We start from the raw sequence: 8524 nt of genomic DNA, 5'->3' as shown, positions 1-8524 counted from the left end.
GTAAAGGCACTGTGCTGTGCACATTAAACCTATGTAAATAGTTCTGTATGTTAACTGTATCTCAATAAACCTGAAAGGAAATAAAACATTACTGTAAGTAAAATCTTATTCTAAATACAGGTTGTTTTCTTTTCTTTTCTTTTCTTTTTTAAGATTTTATTTATTTATTTGAGAGAGAAACAGAGCACAAGCCAGGGCAGGGGCAGAGGGAGAGGGAGAGGGACAAGCAGACTCTGCACTGAGCGTGGAGCCCGATGCGGGACTCGATCACAAGACCCCAGGATCATGACCTGAGCTGAAGTCAGATCCTTCACTGACTGAGCCACCCTGTCGCCCCAGGTTCAGTTTTTCATATCTAAAAAGCTGAACTGATAAGAGATGATGTCATTTGGTTCTATTCTTTACTTAGTAAAAGGCCAAATCTGCATTTTGCCTAGTGCCAAGTCAAGCATGGGGGGGAGGGGTGAGAGGAGCAAGGAAGAACTGGAAATGTGATCTTGGTAATGAGACAGAGCAGATAAAGAGAAGAAAAGGAAACTTCAGAAGCCCGCTGGGCAGTTCTGGGAAGTGGGAGGCCCATGGAAGAACTGTAGATGTGGGGCCAATCTGCGGTGACTGCCATATCCCCCAGGTAGCACAGCATCACAGAGCCTGGGTGGGGAGGGGGCAGAAGGGGAGAGATAAGTCCTCCAGGAACCATCTGTGGCAACCCTCTAATAGGGGAAGGGAACATTCAATATCCACTTTCGTTAGTTAGATTCAAACCAACAGTTAATTTCCACACCTCTGAGTTTGATATAAAAGACTGGAAAGCCGGCTTTAAAACTTTAGCTCCACCTTATCTAGAAACAGGTGCTTGATGTGAGGCTGGAGTGGTAACCAGCCCCCCATTCAGGCTGGACAATGGTTGTCAAGCAGGGTCTCCTGGGAGGGGTGACTAGTTTCTGCTACCTCAGAGGAGCCACTCTGGGACCCCATCTTGCATGCATAAAAATATTATTTTCTCCTTGATTTCAGAGAAATTCCAGCTCTCCGATAAACCCTCAAGCCACATCTTTTGTTAGACAAAAAGACTCCATGGATGTAGCACTCCAAACATGGTAACGACTTTCACGTGATTAGGAATCTCTTGTCACTTTTAGATTTCCATCCTACTTACCAGTTCAGGATGGGGAGAGATACACTAACAAGAGCTTCCCTTGGTCTCTCTGACTTGATTCAAAACATCATAATCTGCCTAACATAATCCTGGGAAGAAGGATCAGACAAAAAAGTAAATGAGGAACTAACAGACAAGACCCAATTTATGGGTCAATAACATCCAAGGAGGGACTTTGACTTGAATTTGGAGTTTAGGGAAGAATATGATTAATGTCTAACACTTGATTTCCTCTTCTTGGCAACACATCCTCTCTGGTTGGGTCTCTACTCCAAGAGTGGATAAACAAAAGAAGCTACTCCAATTTCACCTGGAAACCCAGACAGGAGGTGAAGAAGGTAGAAGTGGAAAAGAATCAAACTCTTTGGCCTTTGTCTCTCCTTAGATGGCTACAAGTAGGAAGGAGGGTTGAAGTGGGTGGGGAAAAGACGACTGACATGATTTGGCAATGGTGTCCAGGAGGAGGGAAGAGGGGAAAGAAGTGGGAGACTTCCAGGCAAGAGGAGGCCATCGCTATGCTTTTCTGAGCTGGAGGCACTCAGGATCTGTATCCTGCTCACATTTCTTTGCAGAGCTGCTCCAGGCTCCAGCACCATGCATCATTGCCTATGGAAATATATCATAGTTGCTGTGTCCTTAATCTTCCTGAACTTCTTCCTCCAAAAGAATAATGAAGAGCATCTTACATATAACTTATCATTGGTAAGTACCAGAGACAGAGATTGGACTGTTTGTCAATACTTCGGTGGGGGGGGGATTTTTTTCCAGTCATGTGAACACTCTAGTTATCACCGCAGAAGTTCTAAGAAGAGGGCACTTGAAGAATCAGAAGAGTGTCAGAGAAAAGGTTAATATTGAACCAGCCTTGAAAGATGTATAATATTTGAATAAAGGCAAGGAGGAAGAGAGGGCAGTTTAAGTGTAGAGAGAGTAATGCACAGACACTTCTAGAAAACCATGCTGACTGGCAGGACCTGCATGTGATGAGGACTGCCTGAGTGCTGGCCACTTCCCTCACCAGAGCCTGGCATGAGAGAGGTTAGTCATCCCATTTCTCATACAAAGGGACTGAGACACAGAGCCCTAAAATAACTTCTCCCACGTGCACAACATCTGCAAGTAAAGAAAACCAAATCCAATGCAGGGCATGCTCAGGTTTTGAGAGTCTGTATTTTTCCTTAATGCCTCAGACCAGCTACAGCAAAGCATAGGTGGATGTGGGGAAGTGGTTGAGAAACATGCATATAGTCCGAGTGGAATAAAAGAAAGGTGTTTAGAATTGAGGCACTGTGGGTGTCTTCCATAAGGACAGGACCAGGCACTGGTCTTCAGTACCTGCCACAGAATCCAGCACAGTCTAAGCTGAGTTAGATGACCTTGGCCAGCCTGATAATGGTAAGAGAAATTAGATGTGAGACATGGTGGGGCAAGCAAGTTCTACTCTACAGAAGCCTAGGAACTTCCTACAGGTATTCCTACTTTCTTTCTTTTTTTTTTTTTTTTTTGTTAGATTTTATTTATTTATTTATTTGAGACAGAGAGAATGAGAGAGAGAGAGCACATGAGAGGGGGGAGGGTCAGAGGGAGAAGCAGACTCCCTGCCGAGCAGGGAGCCTGATGCGGGACTCGATCCCGGAACTCCAGGATCATGACCTGAGCCGAAGGCAGTCGCTTAACCAACTGAGCCACCCAGGCGCCCGTATTCCTACTTTCTACCTGATTCCAGGGCCCACCACCTCTTCTGGAAAGTCCTGTGTGTTCTCATGATGAGGTGGGGACAGCAGTCAACTAAGTCCTGACACTTGGGCTCTCTGGTGACTAGATCCTGGGGCACGCCCCGCCTCTTAAAGGGGGGATCTGCCCCTTACTTGTCTCCAGGCTGATGTTCATCATATCCTCAGCAGGAGGAAAAGAAGAAAATACTGTGGCAGTTCAATCAGAAGCAAATCAGCTCTGAACGTAAGAACCATCTGGCGACCTTCAAGGACATGCAGAAACCCTCCCCTTTACTCCAACGGGCCAACTACAAATTCCTGGCTGGATCCCCTCCCCAGGAAAAGAGTGAGTCTAGGGGAGGGAGTGGTCAGACTGGGAGGAGGTCAGACAAGGTATTCCAACAAGAAAAAGGAGGATGGGTAAAAAGGGAACATGAGCTGGCATCTGGGGAGGAAAGCAGGATACTCTGAGGGAGCGCCATGCTATGAAATTTGGTACAGGTTATAATCCTGAGTGTACTTTCTTCCCACTGGCCACCCCCTTGAATGACTAACAAGATGAGAAGTCCACAGTGACCTGTTAAGGAGCCATCCCATAGTGAAGCTCATTCATGTCCCCCACCCCGCGGGCTGGGGGGAAGACAGAATGGGAGAGGAGTAGAGGAGAGGAGAGCTATGGTAAAAAGCACTGGGTAGAGGAAGAAAAGGGTGGCTGGATGTTGACTAGTTGTACACTAGACTGCCAGAAGCCTTGGGTTTATGTAGGTCCCTGGAGGTCCTCTAATCCAGGTCTGGCTGATCCACAGTAGCTGAGATAACTCTGAGGTCAAGGCCTGGTTAACTGGCCAAGCCAAGAAATTTACCTTTAGTACATGGCAGCCTCCCCCATCAGAGGGAGACTTGTTCTTCATAAAGTTTCCGCCAATAGCCGTTTAAAGGTGTGATAAAATAAAATCACTTCACAACTTCTAACCAGAGATTAACCTCATATCTGGACCACACTCTTCCAAGGAAAGGAAATGTGAATTTATCACAGATATGGCATTAAGGGGAAGACCTGAGAGGAGAGACCTGGGAATTCTTCCCCATCTGGAAGTGGTAAAGGCTCCCTTATCTCCCTCCACCCCTAGAGCTGCTGACGGTGGGGATTTCCTCAGAGCAGCACCCTCATGGGAGCTACCTCTTGGACACCTTGCAGTCCCTTTTCCAAGCTTCTTCAGAACCTGAGCTGAATTGTATCGTAGTGTTGGTCCACCTGTCAGATCCTGATCCCGAATGGCTCAGCCAAACAGTTGCCAATATTTCAAGCCTCTTCAAACCACACATTGAGGCCCAGAAGCTGCTCGTGATCCATGGTGGTCTCAGTGACTCTCCTCTCCCAGGAGATCTGAATAACATTAGTCACACCTCACCCTGTGAAGCACATTATTCCAGGCAGAAAGTCAATTATGCCCTCCTCATGAACTTTGCTCTCAACCTTTCTGAATACTTTCTGATGATAGAAGATTATGTTCACTGCACCCCCAAATTTATTTCTACCATCTATTGGGTATTATCAGCCTGGAAAGAACTACCTTGGGTGATCCTAGAGTTCTCCAGCCTGAGCCTCTCTGGGAAAGTTTTCCACAACAGTGACCTCTCCCGCCTGACCTCTTTCTTTCTCCTTTTCCATGAGAACATTCCCATTCATTTGTTTCTCTCTGAATTCCGTCTACTCTTGGCCCAAAATGTTCCAATTCGTTTCAGTCCCTCGGTCTTCTACCACATGGGCAATTATTCTCTGTTTGAGGACACCTGCTTTCTTGTGGAGAAGGAAGAGGTCTTTGACGAACCAGACAACCCTGTTGCCAATGTCCTCACTGACATGATGGCAGAACTGAATATTATTCCACAGTACGCTTATATTCTGAACAAGGAGTGCTACTCTGTCCTCAATCCTATAGAAGGCAACTACCTGACAGTGATTTTGGAGAAGCCACAAAAAGTCATCCGGATAGAGGTGCTGACAGGTTCTGACAAACAAGGGCTGTACTGGCTACAGCAGGGACAAGTGGAACTTGGCTATGATCCCTTGGAGGATTCCAGAGGCTGCACCCGCTATACCCTACTAGGTCCACTGGTGGAAGGACATTTGGACCAGAGGGTATTTTATGAAGAAGATTCTGTGGAGGAGTTGAGTTGTATACGATTGATTGTGCTAGCATCTCAAAAGTCTTGGCTCCTGATCAGGCAGATCAGAGTCTGGACTCAGAATGAGGAAGAGGAGAATTAGCACAATGGGAACACTGGAAGAGTGGGGCTTGAGAATGGAATCCACATGGCTGACCAGAAATAAAGCTAAAATCGATCAAAGCCTGCTCATTCTGAGTAGGGTGACTGTGTAATTTATTATCCAAACTGGGACACTTTGAGAATGAAAGGAAGCACTATTAAAAATGACACTAGAACAACAGGTGGAAAGCAAGACTGCCCCAGATAAGCTGAGATGTGTGGTCATCCTAATTCTGATTTTTCTAGGTTACTCAAGATAGATAACACAGTCTGATGAGGGGCAGAGACAAGACAATGTCCTCTGGATTCCAAGGGCCAGAAAGAGGGAAGGAGTCACCATGAACTGCCTGGGTTCTTTTTTTTTTTTTTTTTCTGCCTGGGTTCTTATCAACAAACAAGTATAACATCACAAGATCTTTCCACGAAGGAGTTATTGCCCTATCTAGAGTTATAGCAGTCTTTATAGTGGTGGGACTATGATCATGGTGGAACTGACTTTAGATCAGATCTATACACCTGTCCTGGTCTGTTTGGGCTGCTGTAACAGAATTCCATAGATTGGGTGGCTTATAAACAAGAATTTATTTCTCACAGTTTTGGAGGCTGGGAAGTCCAAGATGCTCACAGATTTTTTTTTTTTAATATTTTATTTATTCACAGTGAGAGAGGGAACACAAGCAGGGGGAGTGGGAGAGGAAGAAGCAGGCTTCCTGCTGAGCAGGGAGCCTGATGCGGGGCTTGATCCCAGGACCCCGGGATCATGACCTGAGCCTAAGGCAGATGCTTAACCGACTGAGCCACCCAGGTGCCCCAAAATGTTTCCTGAATTTAAAAGGAAAAAAATATTTGAGTCTAACCAGTTGCCTCTCACTAGAATATTTATTCTTCCATTTCTTTTTTTTAATATTTTATTTATTTATTTGAGGGAGAGAGAACACGAGTGAGGGGAGAGGCAGAGGGGCAGAGAGAGAAAGAATCCCAAGCAGACTCCCCACTGAGCATGGAGCCTGGCGTGGGGCTCCATCCCACAATCCTGAGATCATGACCTGAGCCGAAACCAAGAGTCAGACACTTAACTGAGTCACCAAGACGCCCCTATTCTCCCATTTCATTAGGAACAATTACATCATGGGAAACCAGGTACACACCTAAAAAAGAACAAAATTCCCATGTTCCTTGCAATTTGGTTGACCAATAAAATGAAAGTAAAATCTTTGGGTGAGATTTCCATTAAAAATTTCCAATAGAGGTTTAGTCAGCTGGCAGAAAACTTTTTTCGCATTGACCTAATAATTCTTTATCTTGTTACTTTGCTATTGCTTTCAATCAGTTGCTATTTATATTTTGTTCAGCTTTTCTAGTTGTCTTGCATAAGAAGGTTCAAATTACCTAAATTGTTATTGTAAAAAAAAAAAAACTTCTATGTATAACTTGAAAAGATCTTCAAGACACACCATTAAATGAAAAAACCCCAGCTTCAATATAATATATACAAAATTATTCATTCATGCAAAAAAATTCCATGTATTTTACTCAGCATAATTACAAAAAGAAACTACAGAAGAATCTATTACTGGCAATTTGTCTATGAACACTATAAAAACTCTCCTGATTAAAACAACTAAATAAACTACACAAACTACTGGGCGCCTGGGTGGCTCAGTCGTTAAGCGTCTGCCTTCGGCTCAGGTCATGATCCCAGGGTCCTGGGATCAAGTCCCACATCGGGCTCCCCGCTCGGCAGGAAGCCTGCTTCTCGCTCTCCCACTCCCCCTGCTTGTGTTCCTGCTCTCGCTATCTCTCTCTCTGTCAAATAAATAAATAAAATCTTTAAAAAAAATAAAAAAATAGGGCGCCTGGGTGGCTCAGTTGGTTAAGCGACTGCCTTCAGCTCAGGTCATGATCCTAGAGTCCCGGGATCGAGTCCCCCATCGGGCTCCCTGCTCAGCGGGGGGTCTGCTTCTCCGTCTGACCCTCTTCCCTCTCGTGCTCTGTCTCTCATTCTCTCTCTCAAATAAATAAATAAAATCTTTAAAAAAAATAAAATAAATAAAATAAATAAATAAATAAATAAAATAAACTACACAAACTACTTAAAAACTGTTTTTAAGTGTATCAAAGAAATGAAAAGAATCTAAGAAATACTCAGAGACCAAAAAGTTAAACAAAAATAAGAATCCAGATAGGTAAATAAGGACTTAAGCTGGCTTTTGCTCTGAGGGAATTAACCAAATATCAGTAACACTGAGCTCTATTTTTTTAATTTATTTTTTATTTAAATTCAATTAACTAACATACAGTGTACTATTAGTTTCAGAGGTAGAGTTCAGTGATTCATCAGTCTTATGTAACACCCAGTGCTCATTACATCCGGTGCTCTCCATAATGCCCATCACTCAGTTGCCCCATCCCCTCACCCCTCTCCCCTCCAACAACCCTCAGTCTGTTTCCTATGCGCTCCATTTTGATAGCTGTGGGGGGTGCATGAGACTAAAGAAAAGGTCAGGGATACCTAAGATTTCATGGATAATGGGAGGCCACCGTGTAAATCTGCAATACCAAGTGGCTGGATGCTCATCATAGAGAGCTGGAAAGAGACAACACCACAGAAGGGAACAGAAATAAAATTACCTGTCTCAGTCTGCACTATTAGACGGGAAAAATTTTTTCCCTGATATTCCTAAACACAAGTTGTCCATTATGGATTTGCTGTGATCCAAATTAACATTACCAAGTGCTCCCAAAAATCTCCAGCCAAGATTATATTTTAAATTAGTCACAGTTCAAGTTGGTAGTGCCTCCCAAGATTCTGGGAAAAGGCAAATTTAAATCTTTTGGAGGAATTTAGGACTTAGAGAATCCTCACAAAGTTCTACAAAACTTAAGCTCACAGTAAAAACTCACAAAACACACAAGGAAATATGGCACCATAATGAGAACCAGGAAAAAAAAAAAAAAACCATAATCAGAGCTGAAAAGACTTCAAATATTGAAAATATCAGACCCATAAAAAAATAACTTTTAATATATTTTTAAAAACGGAAGTTAAGATTGAAAATGTGAGTAAAGAATAAATAACTAGAAAAAGGGCTGAGAATATTTGAAATAGAGAACTTTCAAAAAAATTTTTATTTATTTAAGTAATCTCTACACTCTACTGGGACTCAAACTCACAACCCAGAGATCAAGAGTCACATGCTCTACTGACTGAACCAGCCAGGTACTTCTGAAATATAGAACTTCTGAAGATAGGAAAAAGTAAGAATTGAAATTTAAAACCCAGTGGATAAGTTGAAAATCTGATTAAAGTCAATCAAATAGAAAATTAGTGAACTAAAAGAATTAAAGATATTATCCATAATGCAGCACAGGATAAAAA

At 43.2% G+C, this 8524-nt stretch overlaps 1 protein-coding gene across 1 annotated transcript; it reads left to right on the top strand.

Moving 5' to 3' along the window:
* Positions 1-1753: 1753 nt before the first annotated feature.
* Positions 1754-5218, top strand: LOC145722090 (alpha-1,3-mannosyl-glycoprotein 4-beta-N-acetylglucosaminyltransferase-like protein MGAT4E). The gene is made up of 3 exons (XM_081823206.1): positions 1754-1861; positions 3064-3220; positions 4005-5218. The coding sequence occupies exons 1-3, from the start codon at positions 1754-1756 to the stop codon at positions 5144-5146; spliced, it is 1407 nt and encodes a 468-aa protein (XP_081679332.1). The 3' UTR covers positions 5147-5218.
* The last annotated feature ends 3306 nt before the right edge of the window (positions 5219-8524 follow it).

Source organism: Leptonychotes weddellii, chromosome 6 (genome assembly GCF_054177405.1).
Source record: "Leptonychotes weddellii isolate Sample4059 chromosome 6, ASM5417740v2, whole genome shotgun sequence".
NCBI lineage: Eukaryota > Metazoa > Chordata > Mammalia > Carnivora > Phocidae > Leptonychotes > Leptonychotes weddellii.
Note: the sequence above shows the minus strand (reverse complement) of the source record. Positions and strands in the feature narration are given on the sequence as shown.

What these genes read in the sequence shown, in the direction of transcription:
- LOC145722090 (XM_081823206.1), top strand. Translation starts at nt 1,754, where the DNA reads ATGCATCATTGCCTATGGAAATATATCATAGTTGCTGTGTCCTTAATC. An exon ending in TTACATATAACTTATCATTG is followed by an intron (nt 1,862 to 3,063) that starts GTAAGTACCAGA and finishes TATCCTCAGCAG; the next exon opens with GAGGAAAAGAAGAAAATACT. An exon ending in ATCCCCTCCCCAGGAAAAGA is followed by an intron (nt 3,221 to 4,004) that starts GTGAGTCTAGGG and finishes CTCCACCCCTAG; the next exon opens with AGCTGCTGACGGTGGGGATT.